The sequence below is a fragment of the Prionailurus viverrinus genome, chromosome B4 (assembly GCF_022837055.1).
Source record: "Prionailurus viverrinus isolate Anna chromosome B4, UM_Priviv_1.0, whole genome shotgun sequence".
NCBI classification, from domain to species: Eukaryota; Metazoa; Chordata; class Mammalia; order Carnivora; family Felidae; genus Prionailurus; species Prionailurus viverrinus.
In genome coordinates this window covers 92,388,798-92,416,794 of record NC_062567.1, presented here as the reverse complement: position 1 = coordinate 92,416,794, position 27,997 = coordinate 92,388,798, and the positions used below count along the sequence as shown (strand labels likewise).

General features: G+C 39.8%; 2 protein-coding genes across 8 annotated transcripts in view; both read left to right on the top strand.

Moving 5' to 3' along the window:
- PTPRR (protein tyrosine phosphatase receptor type R) overlaps positions 1 to 3,781 on the top strand; it is a 245,859-nt gene extending 242,078 nt beyond the window's left edge. For all 3 annotated transcript variants that reach the window (XM_047868277.1, XM_047868278.1, XM_047868279.1), the window contains one exon: positions 2,577 to 3,781. In XM_047868277.1, coding sequence (XP_047724233.1) covers positions 2,577 to 2,670 — 94 coding nt within the window. In that variant the 3' untranslated portion in view covers positions 2,671 to 3,781. The remainder of the gene's footprint in view (positions 1 to 2,576) is intronic.
- Positions 3,782 to 4,376: 595 nt separating this feature from the next.
- Positions 4,377 to 27,997, top strand: part of PTPRB (protein tyrosine phosphatase receptor type B) — a 119,823-nt gene continuing 96,202 nt past the window's right edge. Inside the window, exons 1-3 of one of the 5 annotated variants that reach the window (XM_047865033.1) lie at positions 4,377 to 4,516; positions 5,797 to 6,192; positions 15,605 to 15,861. In XM_047865033.1, coding sequence (XP_047720989.1) covers positions 4,462 to 4,516; positions 5,797 to 6,192; positions 15,605 to 15,861 — 708 coding nt within the window. In that variant the 5' untranslated portion in view covers positions 4,377 to 4,461. The remainder of the gene's footprint in view (positions 4,517 to 5,796; positions 6,193 to 15,604; positions 15,862 to 27,997) is intronic. The other 4 variants (XM_047865032.1, XM_047865034.1, XM_047865036.1 and 1 more) reach the window with 4 other exon arrangements.

Below are 27,997 nucleotides of genomic sequence, written 5' to 3'. Positions count from 1 at the left end.
CCAGCATTTAGAAAGCTATTGTGTGACTACGAGAGGGAGTCTTTAGACTTTTTTGGGGGTTATTTCAGTTCAACCAATGGGGTGAAAGTTAGATAGGAGCAGATTCATTTTCTCTCTTCAGAAGCTTTCCTGCAACTTTGGGAAAGGCTGCTTCTTAAGACCTCTCACCTCCCCATGAGCATTCCAGCAGAAACTAGCTGACCATATGCCATGTAGACTGCTCCCTTCTGGAAAGCCTACATTGTGCCGGCATTTGTCATAAATTGAATCACTCTGCTGAAAATGCTTTCCAAATTAGGTGGGAAGTAATAATTTCTCATATACCTTCCTTAAACCTGCATACCCACAAGATTTTGCTAGCCTACACCTAATCAGTTTGTTTCCCCATCTCCCCCATACTTGCTGGCAGAAACAATCTTGACTTAGTTAACAGAATGTCATAGAAAATATACTCTGAGCAAGAAGATATGCTGCTGACCCACTTGGGGGTAACATGGGTATGAAAACTTGGACCATGTCTTTGTTCATTCACCAGTTGGACACGTAAATACCATTGCTCACCAGAACAGACAAGAAAGGGAAGAGCTTACCTCAAAGTGAGGTAAAGGGTGAGACGAAGTTCATAGAGGAGAGCCTAAGAGATGGAGCCACATCTAAGGCCCCACATTGAACCATCAGCAGTTCAAGGGGGAAAACTCATGGTTCTCTGAGCTGTGTGAAGCCAGGTGAAGGGAGGTACCTCTCAGCTTCCTGGAGCTGCCCTACTATTTACTATGGCTGTGTCTCTTAAGCATCACAGCCAAAGCCAACATCTTTTGGACACCTCCTGTGGTTTGAGGTGGGCCCAGATGTTACCATCCAGCTAAGAAGAAGAAGAAAAACCTCATCTTCAGTTTGCCATTTCTGTTGTCAACTTATGACCAAGGAACACATTGGCCAGAAAGTTGCCTTCAATACAACAAAATGTATAGTTTTGGGGGGAAAGACCAATGAAATACTTCTGCCATTAAGTCGTTATCACTGAAATTTACCTCTTTGTTTCTTGCCAAATACATCATTTTGGCATCATGTCAACCTGCTTAGTTTAATTTAGAAGGGTGAAATCTCACTCACTTAATAACATCACTGTGTAGTTTAGAGGAGAGAAGGCTTAATATTTTAATGTTTTGTAAGCTTATATTTATAGAGGTTGACAAGTAAACATAGATACAAGCTCAGTTTCAGTTATTACCATTAACCAGAAATCACATTACACTGAGGTAGTCTATCTTGTTTTTAAAGTTGAAGTGCTTACATGGCCGAGAATTAATTATTTTGAATGGTAACCACCTCTTGGAAGAACTGGCTAAAACGTAATTTTAAAATGGGTTGTGGGGCTCCTGGGTGGCTCAGTCAGTTAAGCAACCAACTTTGGCTCAGGTCATCTCACGGTTCATGAGTTTGAGCCCCACATCCGGTGAGCCGGAGTGCCGCCTGGGGTGAGCTCAGCCCTGCTTCAGACTTCACACTGACAGTGCAGAGCCTGCATGGGATTCTCTCTCTCTCCCTGTCTCTGCCCCTCGCACACTAGTACCCCCTCTTTCTCAATAATAAGTAAATAAATAATGAAATAATGAAATCAGTGGACTGTATGGTTATAGAGACTTTATAGGACATCAAATAGTTACTAACAGTGATTCTGTTATTCAGTGAGCAGGAACAATAGGTAGCATTTACATTACTATCAGTAGCTTTGCCAGGTAAAAGAACTGTTATTATAAAGAGCAAAATGTGATATAATTAATCTATAGAAGTATAATGAGAAGCATCATCAATATTTCTCAGGAAGGTAGCTGCCTTCTACTAATCCAGGAACAAAAGGTACCCTGAGTAACTAGTAATGATAATGTTGATAACAAAGGGAAAAAAAGCAATTCCCTTTTTCCAACTCATTTAAAGGCCCACCCACTATTGTATTCAGATACTCAGCATACCACACCTAAAGATTAAGGTTGTTTCTATATCACATACCCAATGAGACCATTCCAGGATAGTTGTTCTTTCTACTTGTACAAAGAGCAACACCTCACAGTTGAGTTTGTTTGGTGAACCTGCTTCAACTTTAATCCAAGTATATAAACCATTTTAACATGAGATGAATTATAAGCCACCTGAGAAGTGATACTAACACTCTAGATATATGAATTCACTTAACGCTCACAAGAATCCTATGCAATAGGTACTATCATTCCACTTTAACAGAGGAGGAAACTGAAACATAAAAGGTTTTAAGGAACGTGCCCAAGATCACACAGCTAAGAATTGGTATAGGAGAGATTTCAACTCAGCCTGGGTGGTCCGAAAATCTAAGTACTTACCCAGTAGGCAGTACCACCTCCCCGGTAATGTATGTAGCAAAAATTAATTAAGCGTCTAGTGTATACCAGGCACTGCGATAATCTCCTTATACACATTAGCATATTAAGTTCACCAGGTCAACAGTTCTGTGTCTTTGGCATAATACCCTAGCTTGGATATGGTCTCTTAAGACTGTAGGACGTTAGCAATAAGAAGTTACTGTATTCTCTTTCTTGTAGGGGTGGAATGGTCCAAACTAGTGAGCAGTATGAATTTGTACATCATGCTCTGTGCCTGTATGAGAGCAGACTTTCAGCAGAAACCGTCCAGTGATTCTCTGAAGATTTACCAGACCATCAATCTCTAGGGGTAGTTAATCAATTACCCACCTGAGGCTTCTGGAAGGAACTTCCTGCAGTGGAAGGAAAAGAGAAGTCCTGAAGCCAAGCTGTGGCACGGATTGTGGAAGATGGCAACACAATTAAAGATTGCCAGCCTCTTGTGTATATGAATGCATTTGTAAGCATCCCCTAAGTTATTTTGAAGGTCCTATGCTGATGGAGGTATGATAGATTTCTCACACAGCTAAGGAGACTTTTGTTTTGTCTGTATTGACTACCTGCCACACAGAATGTACGGATGAAATACTCGGTGATATATGTCATCAGATGACAACTGGAGAAGCTGCTGAAGAAATTATTATTATGTGTTTAGATGCTTTAATGTTTGCAAAATCTGTCTTGTGAATGGACTGTCAGCTGTTAAACTGTTCCTGTTTTAAGTGCTATTACCTTTCTCAGTTACCAGAATCTTGCCGTAAAGGTCGCAAGTGATTGATAATGGATTTTTCACAAATAAGTCCTTGTTTTTGAAAAAAAAAATCAAAAGCAGTACTATTTTATATGGAAATGTGTCTTGATAATATTACCTATAAATGTGTATTTATCAGTACCTCCTGTCAATCAATTACAGAGCACAATGATTGTCACTGGGTGTATATGTATTTACTCTCTATTATTGGACATAGAGGTGGTTTCTGCTCCAAAACTCCAGCCACTGTATTTCTACATTGTGAGTCATTTTAATTTAAAAGGGAAAAACAAATTTGTAGCAACTATGATGTATCAAGAATTTTAAATATCTGTGTCTCTTTTACTAAGAAGGAATTTTTGAATATTCTGTCTACCTAGAATCTCTCTCCCCTCCCCCCCAAAAAAAGGCAGATCCCTTTGGGAATGAAGTAAACTGTCCCATTTCCAGAAGTTCTCCAAAAGGTTGCTGCCATGGATATTCTTACATTTCTGAAAGGTTTTAATCCTCAAGAGACAAATAAAGTTAAAAAAAATGCACTCAGCAAACACTAGATGTTCTGCCCAAATATAAATTTTCAATGCAGCTATGTTGACTTTGTTTCATACTGCCAATAAACTACTCTTAATACTAAGTATTGAGTAAAGCATCTGCTTTTTTTTTCCTCTTGGGAAGAAGCTCTTATCTTTTGGGGGAAGCCTGGAGTAGGTAATAAGATGGGTTTAATTTTAGTCTCTGCCTCTCCCCAGTGGAGATAACTGTCTCTAAATGTAATATTGTCATCACTTGAGGGATAATGATCTAGAAGTACCATCATTATGTGGTTTTCCTCAATCGGCTCCCAGCATATCATTATACAAACGGTACATGTTTACATCTTTATATCACTTGTCATAGGCCCTCATAAATTACATGACTTGTGTTTATTCAGCAGAATCAATATCACCTGAAGAGATGTAATGTTTTAGGAACATTCAATTAACTAAGATTACAATTCCTTTCTTCCTTCTTGAGGCTAAGACGTAGTCATGTGCCAAAGACATGTAGGAGAAAACTTACAAGTTTTATTCTGCTCCTGGAGGTCAGAATTTTTTCTACATAAAAAAAGGAGAGGTAATCATAATCCCTTCTTTCTAAGGAAACAGACAAAAGGACACTGGTGTAAAACTTCCCCAAACAATTCAATAGGAGGAAGTGCTCGTCACTGACTTTTTCCCCCCACCATGAAGGCACATTTCCTTCCTAGTCTTTGCTTCTCTTATCTGGGAGATTTTTTTCCCCCCAAGCAAAGCATGAACAGTTGTTAAGTGGAAAATGGAGGCTGAATTTTACATGGCGATTCTTACCTGCTTAATCTTTGGGAATTCAGGTGAGTAGTCTTGCCTCCCTTGGGGCATTTCTCCAACAGCCAGCAGAGGAGTCTCTGTCCTTTGAAGTGTCTGAAATAAGGTGGAAATGGAGCCAGGTCTCCATGGCAGTTTAACCAAAGACGTTGAGGAGGGGGAATAAAAAGAGCCAGCTCTGTCCACTCTGCTGAGACTTTTCTCTGAAAGAAAATAAATGGCCTCCTAATAACTCGGAGAGCTCCTGAAATGGCATCTTTATAGGAGACAGTGAAGCACCTTGAGGAGAAACTGATTATTATGTGGCAGTCTGTGGCATTCTCCATGTTTTTTCCTTATCAGGTTATAGTTTTGTTTTCTGTGTATGTTAAAGAAGGAAAATATAAGGAGATATAACTAAAGGGGGTGAAGAAGTGAGGTGTGTTTTATTTGGAAGTTGCTATTTGGAAGGAACGTCTGAATATTTTCATGGGAGAGTAGAGCAAATTAAGTAAAAGCTCAGAAAATGGTTTCTGATCCTGAACATTTCACTTTTTAATACTGATGCTTAATAATTGGATGTTTAATTTTTTTTTTTTTTTTTTGGTCAAGAAATGCTGGGTTTTTTTGTTTTGTTTGTTTTGTTTTTTAGTCTATCAGTTTTGAGGGAAACTTGCAGAGATTGTCACAATATAGAGAAATGCTTCTCTCCAGGACTGTAAGAAATTGTATTTGTGATCAATACGTTCACTGGTCACTATTAGCTAAGAAGGTTTAGAGGGGTGGGAAAATTTGTTTTATTTTTGTTTTGTTTTGAGATGAATACATCTAATTTTTAAACACGTATCCAAACTATGCAATTTGTGTACAAATACTGCAGTGCTAACTTAAGAATTGGAAAAAGGGGTGCTTTTTTAGAATGGGGGATGGTGATGAGATGGAAAGAGTATAATGGTCAAAAGGGGGATGGAGCTTTTTATAACCTCAGTATATTTAATAGTTGGGCTAAAATATCACACCATATTCTTTGGATGGTTTGGTGTCTTTTTCAAGCTTCCTTTTATTATTTCAGTGGGAGTGTGTTTTCTTCCCTAAACCAGGTGAAAGAAAGGGAGTGAAGGATGACATTTTAACCGTTTGACAATGTCAGCCTTGGGATTTTAAATCACGTGTGTTGAATCTGGGACTATTCGCTCGAAATGATAGTAATAGCAAAAGACAAGTAAACCTTGTATTTTCACTGGACTGATTTGCGGGTGGGATGTTTTGTTTTCTGATGGGCCTTATAATTTTCTACATAGTACTTTATGAGTATCTCATCTTCCAGAGGGGTTTCAGATTGTCCATGTCCATAAACAAGAGTGCCTTTCCAAAAATAAGAGAGTGGTGGTGGGTTTGTGCAATGGGACCAGCCAGAACCAGCAGTGGATGTGGACTGAGGATGGAAAACTCCTTCATGTTAAATCTGCTCTGTGCCTGGGCATCTCCAGCTCTTCTCGTGGCCCTTCCCTACCAGCTGTCTCTACCCACTGCTACCAGGCACCCCGATGGACTTGCCATGAGCAGGAAGGGTTCCTTGAGGTGGAAAATACCTCTCTCTTTCTCAAGAAACAAGGCTCCAAGGTAGTGGTCAAGAAGGACAGGAAATACCTCCATAGCTGGATGAAAATTGATGTCAACAAGGAGGGAAAACCAGTGAATGGAAGCCTCTGCTTAAAAAAAGGTGAGCTATTCTTTTCAGAATTGATTCTGAAAGTTCTGCTCAATGTTATGTTTGTTTGTTTCACATTAAAGGGATATCTTTTTACCTCAACACAATGCCTATCTATGGCACATTCATAAGCTAATGGAAATGGATCATGTGGTTCCCACTGATGTGGAAAACTTCATTATCCTTGTTAAATAAGCCCTCCTCATTAAATTAGCCCAACATCTTTCCTTTTACCTCTTACTTTTCCTTCCCTTCTTTCCTTGCTTCTTTTATTAATTAAACAAACATTTATTGAGTTTCTCTTTTGTACCACACTGTAGACACTTTGGTTAGATACCATTATATAGGAATATAAATCTAGGCATAAATGCAGCATACATATGTAATGACTAAAGCCAGTGATCAGGAAATTAATAATTCTGCTGATGTAGATAATTCTCTGATTAGGAGGAACTAGTAACACATTAAAATGGTGTTTGAGAAAGACTGGAAAATACATTGTGCCTTTGCAAATTTTTTGTACTAAAGTTTAGGGGTACAAGAGGTTACATACTTTTGAAATGGTAAGAACCAGTGCATTGTCACAGAGTTTTCTAATTTGTTGACCATTGGTGGATATAATCTAGATAACAGAATCCAGTAAAAACTTGTATATACATGCACAAATTCCTGGTGCAGCACACAGTTCAGTCCTGTGCTGGGGATTTTATTGTGGATACAGCTTAATTTTCTATTTTACTTAATCATTTTATTGCTTATTTACTCCTATAGTAGAGATTTGCTTTAGGAATTCATGAAAGATAAAACTAATAGAATCATTAGATATTAGGTACAAATGGACCTTGTAAATCACTGGAGAAATTGTCTAGAAAAGAAGCCCATCATTGAGGAGACTGCAATTTATCAAGGTTGAGTGAATTATCCCAGATTAATTGGTGGCAAAGGTCTGATTGGAACCCAAATGTCTTAATTCCCTGTCCAGTGTACCTTCCGTTATACAGTGTTTCGCAAATGCTTAACCACAGAATTTTGCCCAGTTGACTACATAAGAATTCGACCCGGGGGAGGAGAAGCAATCTCTGCCATCATTTCTTCTCCCCTACCACCTTCAAGATTCTGTTTCAAGAAATTTGGACTAAAACCTGATTTTTTTTAAGTCCCCCAGATAATTTTGATCCATAACCCCATTTGGGGATCAGCATTCACTGTACTTTTAAATCTTTTTATTAGGTGTTTATTTTTGAGGCTCCTATGAGTTTTTTCATGATGCTGATCCCTTGGACAGCTTTCTGTCACTCCATTTTGTAAATTAAGTAAGAGTTTAATTAGATGCTAACAATGCAATGGGCTTTTCTACAATAGAAGTTGAATATTACAGTCTTGGTCTTTTTTTATTGTTAATTTTTTTAACTTTTTTTTTTTTTTTTTGAGAGAGAGAGTGGAAGAATACATGCACAGGAGCAAGGGAGGGGCAGAGGGAGAGGGAGAGAGAGAATCCCAAGCAGGCTGCACCATCAGCACCGAGCCAAACACAGGGCTCAGATTCACAAACAATGAGATCATGACCTGAGTTCAAACCAAGAGTTGGATGCTTAACCAATTGAGCCGCCCAAGTGCCCTAACAGTCCCAGTCTTCTTAACTTCTCACTATGAGAATAAGACAAAAATATAAAAGTCAGCTAGAAAATTCAAACCTATCAGAGAATATATAGCACAGAACACCAATATGTACAATCCCTTTAATGAGCAAGTTCTTTGGGCAAGGTCTGTCCTAAACAACACAGAAACATTATAAATATTCCCATTGTACCATTAAACATAAGAAGTGAGATTCTTTCCTAGCTTCCAATAAAACCCTAATTAGCAGTATATTCTTTCACTAGAACTTTTAAAAAGTAAATATGGATTCAGTGGAGAATTGTTCAAGATAGAATATAATTAATGGAAAATGATTTCTTTTGACCTTCATGCAAAACTTGTCCAATGATGATGGACTTCACTTCAAAAGTAAGTGGATGAAATAGACCATTTACAGTTAATTTCTGAATGTGCCATATCCAAAACATGCCCAAGAATGTGGGTTGGAAGAAAAAATAGACTTCTAGAAAAAAGCAGAGTAAAAATTTGCACCATTGTGCTACCAAAAAAAAAAATCTTATATTTGAATACACATGTATAATACTTATGTTTGAACACAATTATAAGTTAACATATTTTTTCCTCCATCTCAAACTTACTGTTGATTAAAGATACACATGATATCCGTTGACCCGTAGCATGAACGTTCATTGATCTGCTAGAGAATCCACTGTGAAAAATTAAATTACATTTAGATGTTTGCAATGAATGACTCCAAATGACCTTTTTGAAAGACTTGATAACTAAATATGATAATCTGACAGCACAATTATGCATATTGTTCATTCATAAGATATGAACTTTTTAATTAAGTTCTTCAGTAAAAGATAGTGTATCTGTGAAGGTCAAAAATCTGAACTATTTGTTTCATAAAGGAAACATTCATGATATCATTCATGTACTTAAGTAATAATTCCCTAATATCTACTATATGCCAGAGCTTGTGCTATGGGTACCCTACACCAGAGATTCTCAACCCAAGCATCTCATCAGAATCACAGTGGGAACTTTGAAATAATACTAATGCCCAAGCCTCATCCTCTAGGCCAATGGAATTCGGTATCATATTTTTAAAAAATTTTATTTGTTTATTTATTTTTGAGAGAGAGAGACAGAGCTCAAGTGGGAGAGGGACAGAGACAGAAGGAGACACAGAATCTGAAGCAGGCTCCGGGCTCTAAGCTGTCTGCACAGAGCCCGACATGGGGCTCAAACTCACAAACTGTGAGATCATGACCTGAACTAAAGTCAGTCATTTAACCAACTGAGCCACCCAAGCGCCCCTAGGTATCATGTTCTTTAAATGCTTCTAAGATTATTCTAATGTGCAGCCAAAGTTGAAAATCACTGACTATGTCTTATTCTTTACAGTAATGGGAAGTCAGATTTGTAAATAATTACAATAGCGTGTAAATTTTATAAAGTACCCCTTTCTCCACTGTACATTCTTGCCAGTCATATTAAGCAACTGTGTTTTAAAAATTAAGGATAATTTAAAATTTGCATATTTTTAACCCAATCCTTTGAGTGTTCACTGGATTTTGTCATAATTTAGCTGTGCCCTGTTCTCATGAAGCTATGTTTTTTTCTTCTTCCTCTCCTTTCCTCAGAGTTCCTCTGTTACAAGGTGAATTGAGGAGGCTTCTGAAGTGAATTAAAATTCAATGCACGGGAGCCTGGGTGGCTCAGTCAGTTCAGCGACTGACTCTTGATCTCAGTTTATGTTATAATCTCACAGCTCATGAGATCAAGCTCCATGTCGTGCTCTGTGCTGACAGCAATAAGCCTGCTTAGGACTCTCTCTGTCCCTCCCCCACTCGCACGCACTCTCTCTCTCAAAATAAATAAACATTTTGAAAAATTCAATGCAAAAATTAATGTGTTTTTTGAGAGACGGATCTATACTAGAGTCATATTTCCTCAAATAATCACTGTCCCTTAAAGAGTACATTGCATGCCTTCATTTTGGATAAAAGGAGAGGACCTGGAGACAGACTCTTAAAAAAAAAATGATCCTTTTATAATCAATTTATAAAATTAGACACTAGTAGTTATTATTCGGAGTCATAAGAGCAATAACGAAAACCTTGTCTCCAAAATGCCAATGCATGTGGCTAAAAATTGAAAAAATTCATTCCCTCCATAAATTCTTTTGTCAGTCAGGTGTCAGATATCCAGCTCTTTGGAAACACTTACACCTTTGGCCATGTGTCAATAAAACAAAAAGGTGATTGACAGACTTTCTCAATTTTTCTTCATACGTATTGGTGTTATATTATATAGCTACATCCGTGAGCCACTGAATTAAGAGAATGATTTTTAGAAATCCTTTGTGTATAATTTCTCAGTCTTAGTCTATAAATTAACACAAAGCAGTTATCAATAACACAGTAAGAATAAGGAAAAACCAAATTCTGTTCAATAATATTGCAATTTTATGTAATCACACCTTTAACTTTAAAAAAAAAAAGAATATTACTTTAGGAGTAAAAATGCATTCTGAGGTCCAAATCTCTAATTTACAAACTCTTTAAACATAGTGGTTCTAGACCTTCCAGATGAGAGGTGCCATCACTTGGCTACTTTTTCCAAAGGATGCCAAGTGTCTACTTATAAACAGTTACTTTCACTCAGCTGTGTTTGTATTGAATGCGGAGTAACATTGTATGTAAAATGTCAACTAACCAATCAACATTCTAGTGACATCTACTACAGATTCACTAACTCAAATCTCATATTTACGTAAGGGCAGGAAAATTTTTGCAGACATATTTTCAAATGTCCCTAACATGACCGAGCTAGTGAAATCCTTTAAAGAGATTTCGCTTCTGAAGTAAACCAATTGCTGACAGACTTGATATAACTGCTGGTTAAAGTAATTGTTTAATTGCAGTAACGTGGGTGAGGGAATAAAATGCATTAGCACTGTAATATCCATATATACTCTTGGGAGAAAGGGTCTTAACAGAAGCTGCTTCCTTGAGTGATTGGTGGGAATGCTTGTAAATAGAGAGAGTTGAGGAAAAAAACAAAACAAAACAGCAGTGTCTTTTGTAGGTACAGATCCTACTTTGACCGCATTGCTGCCATTGGGTTTATTTTCTCCTCGCAAGATTATAAAAACATGGGCCTCGCAATTGACCATTTACTTATGGGATCATTGGAAATCGTATGATCATTGGTTCCTGGTATATGATTTACGTGATTATAGAAAAATACCCAGCACCGTATCCAGAGTCCCCCAACCATTTTTAACCTGTGACACGTCAATGAACTTAAGGCACATCCATGCGGTGTATGACTTTCATGGGCCCTTTGTGGGCCCCTTCCTCCATTAAAATAAATAATTAAATACAATAATTTCATAGATTTTCATGAGCCCCCAAATTCTCATTTTTCCCTATTGTGTAAAAAAACAAATTTAAGCAAACATTTTGACTCTGAAAGTTCTTCCTTTTTTTAAAATTTTCTAATTTAATTTTTTTTTAACGTCATGGGCCCATGCCTATTGTGCCGAATGGACAAGTCAGCTGGGGGCACACCAAGTTATTCACCCACTTTCCGTCTTCCATTTTCCTGACCTTGCTTAAGTAGTACCTGCCTCAGCATCCCTCTCCCACAGCCTAGTAGCGATGAATTTAAAAGCCATTCTTTCTCCCCCATCCAGCATAGTTTCCTTGTACCCACCATCTAATATATATCCATGTCCCCAAAGAAAACATAGGACATTAGGATAAACCAGGCACATCTTCCTAACGCAACTCGGAGTATAGTAGTTGAATAATAATTGGCTATTGAAAAGTATTGCTTTCATTAAGTTTTCATTTTTTTTTTTTTACTTTAAATGTTTTACCATGCTCTGCTTTGATGTTTTCCTATGCCATGTCAACTTCCACTTAATTTTTCTTTCTTTATTTCTAATCTTGGCTCTTTCTTAAGTCTGTAAAAAAAAAATTGACCTCTGAAATTCTCTGATTTGTTATGTCACCCATTGTTTACAAATTCACCCTTGTTGGTATCTGTTTCCACAAACTTCTCGCATCCTTGTTCACTTTCTCAAATTTTAGATAGGTCTTCTCTTATGCACCCTTTATTTTATTGATTACACTTTCTGAAATGTTATTCTTTTCAGCATTTCTAAAAATTATTTAGTCTATTATAACTCATATCCCTTTCACTTCACTTTATTCTAGCCCAGTCTTGTGGAATATACTTAGTGTACAATATATATGCATAAATCTTCCTTTTTCTAAGGTATATTCTGTTTCATTTATTATCTCTTTTCCAGACTTTTTGCCCACTTTTAAAAGGCGTATTATATTTGGCATCTTCTTACAGAAAAGAGAGTCCCAATATAGTTGAAATTTTCTATCTCCTAAATAAGTTCTGCCCAAGTTATTATTTTTTCAGCATGGTTGAAAGTTACTCATATCACTTAAAGGAGGGAAACTAACAGATTGTGTATTTTTATCATCATTATACAAAAACCACATTTGTATTATTAATCATATCTGAGCTACTCATAGACTAATTAATAAACTAAAATACATGTTGCTTTTTTAAAAAATATATTCAAAATATCGTCCTGACCTGGTACAGTCATTGAAAATCATCTTACAGTTGCGCTATCTGCAACTTAAGTGCTAAAATCTTTTAAATAGTATCCAGGATGATATGCCTTATCTTGAATTGTGTTCTAAGAGGAATTATGCATATAGTGGAAACAATGTGGTAGCAATGGTACAATAAAGCTTTTAAAAATAGCTTCAACATATTGTTCCATTGTGTAAGAACTTTTCCTTGCATTTGTCAAAACACATCTCGCTCTTTCATGAACTGTAAAATGCATATACCTTTTTAAAGAATGTCAGAAGAATTTATAGATACCAAAACATTCAAGGATATACTATTTTCAATATAATTTCATAGCACCCATTTCAACAGAGTTCAGGAGATGAAAAGACCAGCATATTTTGATTGCCGTATATATTTCTAGAATGGATTTTCTTGCCTCCCATCTACTTTAAACCCTTCCAATACCCACGTAAAGAATGATTAGAATTCAGTTTGGCTCATATTGAGTATATGGATAAAACCTTATAGTTACATATATATTACAATCGCTGAGAAACTTGTTAGACATGTAGGTGCTGGGTCCTACACCAAATCTCCTAGTGAAGGGTCAAGCCTTCAATATTCTAAAAAGCTCCAAAGGGGATTCTGATGCCTACCACAGTTTGCAGACCACTGCTTTAAAACACACGAAATTTGGAAACTAAATGTTAAGACTAAAGCTTCTTTCCTGCTTCTGAAATAGCACAGGTTAAAAACACAGTGACAAAATGAAGGGGTACCGACCTTGGATATTCTTTTTTTTTTTCTCTTTAGAAAAAAAGGTAGTGGTCTAACATGTAAAATGGACTTGTTTGGAGTGTTTTAAAAATACACTTAGAAGGTTAAAGACAATTTCAGAAGACTGAATTTTTTTCCATAAGATGTTCCAAAGCTACATGTGATGGTAATAAGCTATGTTACTTACACAGAAATTGCAAGAGTGTTTTGATCACTTATCTAATTTGGGGAGATTCTTGTTTCATCCATTGAACGAATCATGTAACTTGATGAATAAAAAAAAGTTCTTAGAAAAAGAACTTAACCATCTCCTCCTCAGTGAAGAGGAACAAGCATAGGTTGACATGCTAAGACACACAATTACATACTATGTATTTGGAAGTTTGTTTTTGTCTTAACCCCATAATTACATTTTTTTGAGGGTCTAAAAGCTAAAAATGTCATAGGTGGTAATCAACTCAGAGGACCGGCATTGGTCAAAGCCCAAAAATAACTAAAATACCAATCGCTACGTACAGAAAATTTTATACCCCAACAATAGACAAATGTCTTCTTGAAGGAACATTCAAGCACTTAATTCAATTAAGACTGCAAAATTAGGGCTGCTTTTTGGAGTTTATTATAAAGGAATATTGCTAATAGAACAATTGGGTTTGTCATATAGAAAACATCCCAGGGATAAATAAATCTGGTCTATGTTCAGGGTAGTAACCTGGGCGCAATGGCAATGGCATATGATTCAGAAGGAAAAAACAAACAGAAACTAGCAGGAATGTCCAAAAATCTATTAAAGTCTAGGCCTAGTAGATATACAGGTAGGTTTGTCAGCTGTAATACAGAACATTCAATTACATTTGAATTTCAGATAAATGACAACGTTTTAATGTCAGTACATTCCCAGTATAATATGTAACATATAATATAACCTTTGTAATATTATATATTTGACATATGCTAAATATTCTGAATTATTAGTTATTTATTGGAAACTCCAATTTAACTGGGCATCATATATTTTTATTTGCTAAACCTGGCAACCCCATGTACAGGGTACTTTGCACAACTTTCCACATCTCAAAGAAAGGGTACTTAATACAGTCATGATTATTTTGTTAACCTTTAAGAGAATTGGAGATATTTTTTTATCTTACTAAATTTTAAAAATACTTTTTCCTCTTTTCTGTGCCTTATCCCTCTCTTCTTTATATATGTTATCATACAAAATATGTCCACTGAAATTGGAATGGAAATAAATGAGATTCAAAAGAGGGCTCAGAAAGGTGGACCAGAACAGGGAAAATGCAATCCTTCACCTAGATCTTCACCTAGCACATAGTAGTTGCTTAAGAAATAGTTGGTTGAATGAACCACTAAAGGAGTAGTAAAAAATAAAATCTTCCTTCTGCCAGTTTTTAAACCAGAAACTTTTCAAAATTATAGTTATCTAACTGGGCAAGATTTTATATCCTAGGAAACTGTGACACATAATGAAATTGATAGAAGCATCTAAACATACCCCTCAGTCCATAATTTACAGTCCTTTCCAACGCTTCATATTATATGATTGTTCTCCAGGTCTTGTTAATCGAAGTGTGGTCCAAAGACCATCAACACCAGCATTGGCATGCCCTGAGAACTTGTGAGGAGTGCCGGCTCTGACAACTTTTACTCAACCAGAATTTGTATGTTAGCAAGATCCCCAACAGATGGAGAGCACGTTTTAAAATTATGGCTAGGTGAACCTAATTTGCAAATCAATCATTTCTAAGTATTGGTAATTCAGCCTTGCAAAGTAAAGCTATACATTAATCTCACCAGTTCAAAAGTTTTAAATCAATTACAGAAGATAGGGAGCTCAGAAACTACAACTGTCCCAGGATTTGGTGCTCACACAATTAGGACTGGAAACAGTTGGCTCTGTGGTAAAAGAAAGTCATTGCTTTCCCAGGAATCGTCCATCTGCATGACAAAGCTAGGCAAGTTGTTAGCAGTGATTCTCAGCCTGGCATTCTGTCCAATGACCCCTTTGAGAAGTTGAATGAAAGCTATGAAAGTCTCCCACAAGAAAAAAGTATACACGGACATATATTTAGGACATGGCATAAAGTTTTTCGAGACTCATGGACCCCCTGAAGCCAATTTCATGACTCCCTAAATGCTCAGAGAGTAAATTTAATTCTATCTTCTACACAGAACTGAGGTTTTCTGGTAGCGGTTTCTACAACTCCCCTGACCCTATGATAGATGGACAAAGGATGGGTGGACTGGAAATTAGCATTGTCACACTCCAAGATCTTGAATTTTTCATATAACTGAAGCTCATTCGCATGCCTGTTATGAAAGAGGCCTGCTTTTTCTGAAGTCAAATTGCTTTTATGTGAAGACTCCACAAAACACGAAGGTAATTTTAGCAACTGTCCTTTCTTTACCTCAGCTGGCCTGGGAGCAGAAGTTTCGGTAAGGAGCGCTAGAAACACGGCTCCACCCCAAATCCCCACCACTTTTAATGCAGTTCCGTATAGCCCGGAACATCTTATTAGGAATACCACAGAGGCCTTCACCAGAAGTACAACAGAACACGACAGCCGCCACAGCAGACAGACACAGCACCCCAGTCTGCAGACGACTGGAATGACTGAGACATCTTGGGTCCCCTGGACTACTCGGCCCTTCTCCAGCACCACTGAAGAGGTAAGGGGAGAATGGGTGTGGGGCGTGGTTTGTAACGGTCTCAGAAAGCCCGCTGCTTGACAAGATCTGCTCTGCTAGAATTGCCACTACTCAAATGTGTGATTAGGTACTCTGTGTCCTAGCTGCTAATTACGCATGGTGCATTCTGTGCGATGAAAAACTCTTTGAGATAGGACGAAGGGAAAGACAATCAGGCCACGATGTCAAAACTGCACTCCTGCAGGTTGGCCACATTTCTGAACCAAAGTCAGGCTTCATAGTCTTACGCATAAGCTAAAAACAGGAAATAGAAATTAAAATCAGTATTTTGCAGATTCCCCTGATTGTATGCCACAATCATTTATGCTCATAAGGGAGTGGAAAGAGTCACAAAGCAATGGAAGATTCAGGAATCACTATGACTGATTAGTGAACATGGTCAAATAACTCAAAGTCACGTACCAATTCTACATCAGCAGCCACAAAAGGGCAGATAAGTTTAACGGCTGGGGGAGCAGCAACAGTGCAGTCGTAGAGTCTGCTCACGGAGTATTTCAGTTCATCCCTTCCAGTCTGCTTCCCACTCAGGGCTTTAGGCCACCGTTTTAGGCAATAATAGTGTAACTGCAAAAGTGCAATTTGCAAAGACAAATAAAAAATGCTGCTTCATTTGCAAGTGTTTAGCTGTTTCCTAATAAACAAACCAAAAACAATTGAAAGAAAGTAAAAGCCCAACACTAGGTGTATGACTTAACGCCCCTTTAGTGCTCTGGTTTCTTCCCCGTTGTGCAGAATTTAATATTGCATGTGGCTCCTGAGTAGTAAGCACCTACTTCAGTATTGATCACAAAACAAATATAACCAGTATATTGAATAATTTGTGGAACTTTCTTTTTATCTCCAGCCTTCCTTTACTCTAAATCTTCCCTACAAGCTAGTGCTTCCCTTGCCTCTGAACAGAATTTAGGAAGGCCTCGTGACTTTTCTGGACACTCTTGATTATCACTTTAAAACTCAACACTCACTCTCAACCCATTAGCAAGGATTATCCAATTCAGGAAGTAACCCAAAGTCTAAATTCAACATAAATCTTAGCTTGTCCTCTCCCTTCACCCCATCCCTTTGGGCTTGACGTAGGGAAAGGGAACCTGTCCAAAACCTCCCATGTCCCACCTAGCTTTTTACCCATCTCTCCTAGTTTGATCATTGTGGTTTCAGACCTGTCTGGGCTTGGAAAGTGGGGAAGGAAAACCGGAAATGAGAGCGGGAGAGACGGCACTCAAGGTTGCCATCATGAACTGGTGCTGTGCTCTCTCTAAATCTCTAACTCCTAAGCCCTGCCACCCACTGATGCCAGTGAGATTTGCCACTTACTTTTGAAATTGAATGCCTCTTGGCGGAGCACCTTCTTGTCTCCACTGAATGTGTCTCAGCCAAAACATCAGTTTGTAAGAGTATCCACGTACATCTGAAAATACATGTGTACGTGTAATTTTTTTTACACAACTAATACACCAAAAATTAAGTGTATATTTTAAGAATATATAGGATATCTTATATACACATATACCAGTTCAGAAAAGGAAATAAGCACATACTGTACTGATATATATATATATATATATATATATATATCATATAATACATTAAGTATGTCAACTAAGAAACAGGCTGAATAAAACTGTAATAAAAACATACCTGCCTGCACACTCAAGGATGGTCTTTTAGCAAAAAACATTTTCCCATTTTTTTCCCACATTGGACCATTGTGAAACAAACACAGAAAGAGCTCCTAGAGGCAGCCAGGCTCTACTGTGATGAATCAAGAACATCCAGAGCTTTGCTGCAGGCACCCTCGCCCTTGGGTCAACCCAGCCCTGTGTTATAGAGCTCAACTGATCCAGCCTTATATGTGGATTTGCAGTCTCTGGTCTTGGTAAATGCACTGCAGGAGTGTATTTTGGGTTTTTTTTATTGTTATTGTTTCTTAGTCTTTTTCTTTTTTTTCTTTTAATGTTTATTCATTTTTGAGAGAGAGAGAGAGCACAAGTTAGGGAGGAGCTAAGGGAGAGGGGAGACAGAGGATCTGAAGCAGGCTCCCTGCTGACAGCAGAGACCCGATGTGGGGCTTGAACTCATGAACCTGGGGCTCGAGCTCATGAACCGTGAGATCATGACCTGAACTGAAGTTCAGTTGGATGCTTAACTGACTGAGTCACCCAGGCGCCCCCTTGGTCTTTTTCTAAAGCGAAATCCTCCGCAATGTTTGTGAGCTCCCAGATGGGGCACCAGAATGGCTACGTATCCAGTAGTCATCAAGTCATGACTCATCCCCTAGTTTTTCCTTGAAGCACAGGCAAAATTTTAACTATGTCTTGGGAAGCTGAAGTTCTAAAAGCTATGCTCCTTCCAAAGGCAGTTTCTAAAACTGCAGTTTTCCATGACTTTAATGTTTTAGTCAAGACATCTCTGCTAGATCATCACTTGATTTAGCATGAGCATTTACCTTATAACAGTCAATTACAAATAGCTGTAGTTAGGTATTTTGAAAGGAAAAGTCACGTGGAAGGTAAAATGCTTGTCCTTTGAAAGTAATTTTGAAAGATACTCTATCTCTATACCTAGATATCATTTGACTTGATTGCTTGGAATTCTGTAAAAGGAAAATCTTTGTGTGTCCATTGGGGTTTTTTTTGTTTTGTTTTTTGGGTTTGTTTTTGTTTTTGTTTTTGTTTTTTGTTTTTTCATCAGATAGCAACTGGTCTGTGGTGATTTTGGATTGACAGTACAGTTGGGCTGTGAATTGGGGTGGTATATTATCAGGTGGTGATGGGAAAAATCTGAATGTGAGGATAAGGACCGTATTTATTCAGCTTTGCGTCTCCAGCATCTGAACATAGTGCTCAATATGTTATAGAGTTTTTGTAGAAAGGAAAGGAAAAGAAAGATGTGGAATGGAGTGGAGCAAGATGGAGAGGGGAGGGAAGTGGAACAGCATGAAGTGCAGGGGAGTGGCCTGAAGAGGAATGGTATGAAATGGAGTGAAGTGGAGAAGAGTGGACTGGACTGGAATGAAACGGAATGGAGAGGAGTAGAGTGGAGTAGAGCACAGTGCAGGAAAATAGAATAGGGATAATGGAATGGAATTCTGGGAAAATGAATCAATTGAAATGGTATGGAAGTGGGGGGAATTGTTGACCACATGGGTAACAAATGACCCATCTACTGTCCGTGTCCAGATACAATGGTCATGTTGAATAGCCATGCACATTTTTATTGCGCATTTCATTTTAGTGTTTTTAAGTTTGCATGTGTCTAGAGTTTAGTATGTTTAATACATAATAATACATATATTGTTTCATTCAGGAGCTAATCTTCAGTTTCTTTTTCTCCCTTCTAATTCCCCGCATTTCATCTCTTAATCACCCTTCGATTCCCCACCAAAAAAAAAATTAGAAGAAAGGGGAAGGCCATGCAATTCATTAGCTTTGGAAAATGCTCATCAACTCAAAGAACATTTTTTGAGGACCTAACTAGTGTCAGAACAGAGTGGTTGAGTCTTTGAGATCAAAGCCCTCACTCCGCTTCTTACTAGCCAGTGACCTGGCAAGTTACTTAAACTCTCTAAGCCTCAGTTTCCTCACCTATAAGAAGGAACTCCCAGCTCTGAGGGCTGTTGCAAGGGTTGGGGGAGACAATACATACAAAATGCTTACTATAGCACTTGGTCCTTAGCAAGCATTTAGGAAATAATAGCTCTCATTGCTATTTTCCACTGAGACACAAAGATGAATGACAAAACTGTTGCCCTGAAGGAACTCACCATCTGCTGTGTGGGGTTGAAGGAAATGGAAATATACACAGGCTCTTATGGAATTCAAAAGCAAGGTTCCTAACTGGTGTGAAGGTTTCAGGGAGTGTCTTCCTGTGAAGGGAATATCTAAATTGAGCCTAAAGAAGAATAGGAATAACCTAATAAGAGATAGGAGAGTAGGAAAGAGGGAGACAAAGGAACTGGGTTGGGTGGGATGGAGAGTTAGAAAGTGATTTCAATCTTTACCTAAAATTTGCATTTTCTATTATAATTTATTGTCAAGTTAGCTAACATACAGCGTATACAGTGTGTTCTTGGTTTCGAGAGTATGTCCCATGATTTATCGCTTTCATACAACACCCAGTGTTCATCCCAACAAGTGCCCTCCTCAATGCCCATCATGCATTTTCCTCTTTCCCCCAGTCTCCTCGTCAACCCTCAGTTTGTTCTCTGTATTTAAGTGTCTCTTATGGTTTGCCTCCCTCTCTGTTTGAAACTATTGATGACGATCTGAAATCTGTGTTTTCAAATGGAATCTTCATCCAAAAATAGTCACTAGTTCCTACTTGTTATTTTAATTAGTGACACTATGAAATTATCTGTCATTCCTTTTGTTCCCAGTCACATGTAGCCACTAGGTAGAATTTAGAACACTTGAGCTGAAGTAGAAATCTAGAGAAGAGAGAACAAGACCCAAAATACTAAGATTTTATGCTTGGAAATGCTATGTATGTCATTACTACTAATTAGTGTTTATGCAATGACCACAGGGTTCTAGATCCACAATCAAAGAATGAATTGGGGTTGGAACATGGGGCTGGGAACGGGGGTGGAGATGACCCCCGTTTTAAAGAGAAAGTGGCTTGTATTTGTGTCTTTCCCTTTCATCACCAGTCTCTGAGTTACAAGGAGTGAAACATGAAGAGACACTGTACAAAGTCTGCAAAGAAAAGAATCTAAGAGACAAAAATAATATCTAAGATTAGTATGCCAGGAACTACGCTAAGCAATTTCATATACTCTGGGAGGTGGGTACTTGTATCCATTTTCCATCACTGTATAACAAACCAAATCTTAGTAATTTATAAAAAAAAAATGACAGTTTTCTATTTCTCGTGATTTTGTTGATTAGTTGGGTGATTCTTCTGCCGGTTTCACCTGCGCTCACTCTTGAAGCTGCATTTAGCTTGGAGGGTAAACTGAGCTAGAAGATTGACAAGAGCCTCTCTTTACATGACTAGCAGTCAGGGCTGGCTGCAGGAAGGGGTGACTCGGTTCTTCTCCATCTGGCCTCTCTTCCTCTAGTAAGCTACCCAACTTCTTTACCTGATGCTTCAGGGAAGTTTTGTAAGAAGGCAAAGGGCCTCTTGAGGCCTGGGTTCTGGAATCACACAACATCACTTCTGCCACATTCTATTGATCAGTGCAGTCACAAGCCAGGCCAGCATTGAAGGAAGGGAAAATAGACCTCCTCTTTTGATAGGAAGAGCTGAAAGTCACATTGCAAAGGGCCACACACCTCGGGTGGCAGGAACTTATGGTCATTAAACAGTCTACCATGATATTTATTATTCTTGTTGCTATTGTTATTATTATTATTATTTTGCAGATGCCTAGCTTGGGCTTAAACGCTCAAGGATTGGAGGTCAAATGATTAGAAAAGAGCAGAACAAGATGAGCTCACACACCCATACACATACCTGCATACCTAGTCACTTTATTCTCTTACCTAGAGTTCGTTTTAGTGAAGATAAATGCCAAGGAGAATATAGTTTGAAATAACTACTAGTAACGCTACTGCAAAGTTGTCCTAGTTTCTTTGGGAGGAGAATTTTCCTTACTTTTCTCCTTTCCCCACTTTCCTCAAATCCTTGCCTGTCCATTGTGAGGGGGTCTGTCTTTGGAAGGCTGTAGATTTGGGTCAATCCTTGGCTTCAAAACTAACTCTCTCCCTCTCCCTTGCTCTCTCTCCCTCACCCTAGACATGAATTAAATAAACTGACACCAGTCATGTGCCTAGAGTAGGGCTGAAAAATCCTGTGTAGTTACTGTTAGCTGCTGTTGTTATTCTACCATTGATAGTATTTTGTGGCTGTGTGTGTCTTCACAAGGACAAGGCTGGTGAAACAAGAAGCTAGTCTACCATATGAGCTAGGAAATACCTAAACCGGTTGTTCTCAAAGTATGGACCCCAGACTGAGAACTCATTAGAAATGCAACCACTTGTCTACGGCCATACCACCATGAACGCACCCGATCTCGTCTGATCTCAGAAGTTAAGCAGGGTCGGGCCTGGTTAGTACTTGGATGGGAGAAATGCAACCACTTGGGCCCTACCCTAGACCTACTGATTCAGAAACTCTGGTGGGGAGGGCCCAGCAATCTGTGTTGTTTTTTTTTTTTTAATTTTTTTTTTCAACGTTTATTTATTTTTGGGACAGAGAGAGACAGAGCACGAACGGGGGAGGGGCAGAGAGAGAGGGAGACACAGAATCGGAAACAGGCTCCAGGCTCTGAGCCATCAGCCCAGAGCCTGACGCGGGGCTCGAACTCACGGACCGCGAGATCGTGACCTGGCTGAAGTCGGACGTTTAACCAACTGTGCCACCCAGGCGCCCCAGCAATCTGTGTTTTAACAAGCCCTCCAAGTCACATGGATGCACTTGATGTTTAAGAACCACTGACCTAGGGGACACCTGGGTGGCTCAGTTGGTTGAGTGCCCAATTTCAGCTCAAGCCATTATCTTGCAGTCTGTGAGTTTGAGCCCCACATCTGGCTCACTGCTATCAGCACAGAGCCCACTTTGGATCTTCTGTCCCCTTCTCTCTGCCCTTCCTGACTTGTGCTCTCTCAAAAATAAATAAACATTAAAAACAAAACAAAACAAAACGCTGACCTAGAAAAATCTGGTCCCTGACCAACAATGTCTCCCTCTCAGGCTTCTAGATGCCTTGGTTTCCCAAGATTGATGGCACTTTTGTGCCTTGTGGGGGTGGCGCAGGGTGCTATAAAAGCTAAATAATCAGGGAATGGAAATTAATTTATCTAATTACAGCCTCCTGCTGTTCCTTCACAGAGCATACATCCTGTAAGGAATGGGGCCCGGGGTGGGCACGAGGAGGCTGGGAAGACAGGGAGCTGCTGCAAGACCCGGGTCTTTGTGGTAATTAAAAAAGGATGTTGCCAGGCGCACGGTCCCACCGTGAGTGACAGGACGTGGTAGTACAACACGGGCTGCGTTCCAGCCCCCGGGCACACCCTCAGCCAGGCATCCCCATATACCACCTAGATAAAGATACACTGCGTCTCTGTGCACGGGCACAATTGCAGATGAAGCTGGATGGAGGTGTCAGATGTGTGCCCTGCGTATGTCAGCCGTTTGCTATGGGCAAGGTGAGACTGGCAGGACTGGGGGCAGCAGGAAGTAGGTCTGCACACGGCGGGGGGGGGGGGAGGGAGACCCCGGTTGGGGTTTGGGGCTCAGGGGGAAGAATCAAATGTGAAGAAGTGGCATCCAAAGGGTGGGCCTTGGACTTCACTTTAGCTTCAAAATCTGACCAGCCTCTGTTGAGTAGTGGAGGTGCACTCTTTTTTTTTTTTAACGTTAACAGAGTGCGAGTTGGGGAGGTGCAGAGAGAGAGGGAGATACAGAATCCAAAGCAGGCTCCAGGCTCACAGAGCTGTCAGCACAGAGCCCTGAGTGGGGCCCCAACCCAAGAACCACAAGATCATGACTTAAGCTTAACCCACTGAGCCACCCAGGCGCCCCTGAGCAGTGGACTCTTAAGAGCAGTCCAGTCTGGACCCCTTTTCAGCCATGTGACCTTGGTGGAGACCGTGCGGTACAGTGGTAAAAAGTAGGGGTCCCGTGTCTGAGAAACCTGGGTTAAATCTCTGTGGTGGCGTCTACTGGTTACTCAACTGCAGTCATAATTGCTTCCACTTGAAAACAAGGATGACTAAGGGTGCTCTGCCTTATAACACAGTGTGAGGATTAAAATCTGAGTAGCCAAAGTGCTTAGTACACTGGCTACACGAGATAAGGATTCAATAACTGTAGCAATTAACACCAACTTCTTGTTCCTGCTTCATTATCCCTGCCCTGCCTGCCTCACGGAGTTGTAAGAACCAGATACGCTGACATTATTACGTGAAAACGCTTTGAGGGGGATAAGATGTTGGGCATGCATTAAAAAGTGTTCCCGATTGGTGCTGATTCTGCTAAGTAACCATAAATCTTGTCGGGAGGCACACCTCCTTCTTCCCCTCCCCACCCTGCCCCGGCTCGGGCCTGGGAGAGGGATTGCGTTTCCTCAGTTCATGAATAGCCATTGTGGTGCCGCTCCGGGTTTAACAGTTCTGTGTTTCCTTCCATTTGGCCTTCAAAGAGATCACAGCCCACTGTGAGCCTCCAAATAAGTAACAAGGCAAATGCAGAAAATCCCCACTTCCGTACACCTCCATCAAGTCTGAGGCGACCTCCTTTATTGTGTTACTTACAGCATAGAGGGGACGTGCCCCACTGCCACCACTATTCTGTGGCCAGAACTAAAGATAGGACAATATTCCCCCTTTATTGAGGCAAGTACCCAGAAGGAGGAGTGCAAAGATGTAGCAAAAAACCAAAAACAGAAAACAGAAAACCCTCATCATTCCTCCTGAACAAGGAAGAACTCTTAGATTCTCTAGTGTGCATGGGATAAAATATAAGCAGATTCTGAGGCTGCAAATGGTGCAGAAAGGTCATCCTAGGGAGTAATGTTTTGTGGAAGGGATGTGTTCCTAAAGACCCTAATCTATAATTTGCATCATTCAAGCTTAATTCTGGCAAAGAGCTGTCATTTTCTTAGGTTGCCAGCTAAAGTGGACTGTCATGTGCCAACAGCGTAATATAGTTTGTATTTACTTGAGGCCCTCCAGCTTTTAAATCGCAACGATTTTTCTTTTCCTTCTATTATGATTTGCATTACTTTCTATTTTGTGTACAAAAAACAGGACAATGTTCATATTTTGTCACAGCATAAATGATGTGCACATAAAAATGCAACCATGAAATACAACATGTGCGTTGAAATGGGTTCTTTAACATGCCAGCATTTCTCTGGCACATCGGTTTCCCTGAGCAGGTAAGGGTTGATGCAGTGGGGAAAATGGCAAAGAAAGGGGGAAATGACATCAAAGGAGAAGCAAGGATGTGCTAATTGAGATAGGAAGTCTGTGGCTCTTGCCCTGGCCTTGCAGACCTCAGAATCACCAGGGGAGATTTTAAAAGATACAGATTCTGAAATTCTGCCTCAGCCCTAGTGCATCAGCATTTACTACTAAAGTAGGACCACAGCACCTAAAGTGTAAAAATCTCCCCATTGATTGTAAAGTGCGATTAGGTTTGCAATCCCTTGGAGAATAATTGAATAATCAGCTCGTTAGAACAAACATTGAATGAAAGAGAGGGGGAAAAGTTCGGCTGGAGCCATGTAACCGAATCTAATCACATGGAAATATCTGACAAATGCGAACAGAGAACAACACAATAGAAATAACTGACCTAAGGCCTCATGGGTGGCTCAGTCAGTTAACCGTCCATCTTTGGCTCAGGTCATGACCTCGTATTTTGTGAGTTCAAGCCCCATGTCGGCCTCTCTGCTGTCAGCGCAGAGCCCAGGTCAGATCCTACATCCGCCTCTCTCTGCCCCTCCCCTGCTCTCTCTCTCTCTCTTGCTCTCTCTCTCAAAAATAAAGAAACATTAAAAAGAAGAAAATAACTGGCCCGTATCATTCAAAAAGGTCAGTGTCATAAGGATTATTTGAAAAGGCTGAGGAATTGTTTCAGATTAAAGAAGATTAAGACACTTGACAACAAAATGCAATACAGGATCATAGGCTGGATCCTTACTACAGAAAAAAAGCAACAAACAAACAACAACAACAAAACCCAAATGCTAAAAAGGACGTTATTGAGGCAATGAACAACAATGAAATATGGAGTGTAGATGAAAGCATTGTAACAATATTTGAATTTTCTGAATGTGATAACTATACTGAGATTACACCACCAACTCTGAAATGGTTCAGGTAAGAACAGTATATACGGAGAGAAAGAAGACAATACAGTAAATGTGGCAGAATGTTAAAATAAAAAAACAAACAGAATTCGTGGGTCTGGGTAAAGATATATGGAAGCATTCTGTGGAATTCTTACAATGTATAAGTTTGAAAAAATAAAAAGTAGTTTGCTTAAGGGCTTTTAGAGGGTAGGGACGCCTGGGTGGCTCAGTCGGCTAATCATCTGACTCTTGGTTTCAGTTCAGGTCATGATCTTCCAGGTGGTGAGTTCAAGCCCCACTTTGGGGGTCTGCGCGGACAGCATGGAACCTGCTTAGGATTTTCTGTTTCCCTCTCTCTCTTTGCCCCTCCCTGATCGCTCTCTATGTCTCTTAAATAAAAGAGGCAGGGGGAGGGTTTAGAGGGCAGAATCCAAGGATGCTACTGAGTTAGGGATAGACCAGAGGCTCCGAGGAACTAAAACCTGTCTGTCGTGGTCAAGGACCGGGGGAGAGAAGGTGGGGGCTGAGGAAGAGAAGAGCAAACACAGAAATGATGATGTGAACAACAGAGAAATGATGATGAATTTGCAAGAAAGAACAGTAAAACCAAAAGTCAGAACTGGTGGATGAGTCACTTGATAATTTTGAAGATACGATATCAAAAGCTCTGCAAGAGATGAAGTCCTTTAATTCTCTGTAACTTGCCCCAGTTACATATTGTTTGCACCCGCTTACTCTCCACACCGCTGAAAGGGGAAATGCTATGAATTCCAGGAGCCATCTTTAAAATGAAAATCCTTTCCATTCTTCCCACACTTTGGGGGACCTGGCAGCAGAATATTCCCATTGCTAAATCCAAATGAGATCCCAGCTATGTAACCTTCTATGGTACAGAGGAGGCACCTCTTTTTCGTCAAAGCTCTTCTGTTTTGGATTTCTTTTTTCTTTTTCTTTTTTTAATGTTTATTTTTTGAGAGAGAGACAGAGACAGAGTGCGAGTGGGGGAGGGGCAGAGAGAGACAGGGAGACACAGAATCCAAAGCAGGCTTCAGGCTCTGAGGTGTCAGCAGAGAGCCCCACGCAGGGCTCGAACTCACGAACCTGAGCTCAGATCATGACCTGAGCTGAAGTCGGATGCTCAGCTGACTGAGCCACCCAGGCGCCCCTGTTTTGGATTCCTAATAGATCTGGACCAATAAGTACACCCCATGTGCAATAGCTTTACTAGGTGCTTGCCCTTTATCTGTGTGTCCGGGAACATTTGTGTTTGCTCCCCCTTCTGCAAGGCTGTTGTACGTCCAGCCCAGAACAACACGACTGTGGAGAGAATATCAAAAAGAGTGTCCTTTGCTAAGAGTTTTGACCCTGGTGGTCCTGATTATTTGAGAAGCAGTAGATGTTCCATGAAGTGGTCAGGGTCTGTCCATTTGGAACAGGGGCCTATTGGACACTAGTTTATCCCAAGGCTTAGGTGCTAGGTATTCTTGGATTCTGTGATGCTAAAGGTTCCAGGGTGGCATTGGAGCAGCTGAAGAATGACATTTGGCTTCAGATTTACAATTAGTCCTGCCCTTGTTTAGTGGTAGGGGTATAAATGTTTCCTCTGTCAGTATAAAGTAGCATTAAGTCCCCACGACCTGGGGATGTGGCTTAGCTAATGGAGATACATGACTCTTCCCTTCACAAGGCTTATAATCTAGCCAACAGGTTTTTCATTACATTTTGAAAAACATGATAAGACCCTTTGATCTTCCACTTTGATCACTGTTTGCCCCAACATCCAGGGGACTCTAGCGTGCTTGGCATCTGCTTCATCCAGCAGAGAAAGGAGAGCTGTGGGGAAGAGGCAGGCAGAATGGGGGCCCAGCAAGCCTCCATCTTTTAATTTTTTTAAAGAAAAATCAAAATCCAGTGGGGTTTTTTTTTACACGTAAAATCAATTTTTCTCAACATTATCCACATATTCCCATTTCTAAAAAACAATATTAAGATCACAGACCCAGGAGGCCTTCATACCTTGACTCCTCGCATTTGTGAGCAGACAGGTTTCCGAGGGTGGCAGGGACTGAAAAGCAGGACTGAAGCTGGAGAGGAAGCACTGGAGATTGGAAAGGTGATTCGTTTACAGTCACATCATTTTAAGTCATCCGTCTGTGTATGGTTACAAAGCGGGGGCAAAAGCTATGCAAAGTTCTTTTCCACCAGACTTAAGAAAAAAAATTAAAAAAAAAAAAACCTAGGGGAGGAGAAGAGGGTGGAAACTGTTGTAGAAAAAAAGTATCAGGAAACCTTAGAGAT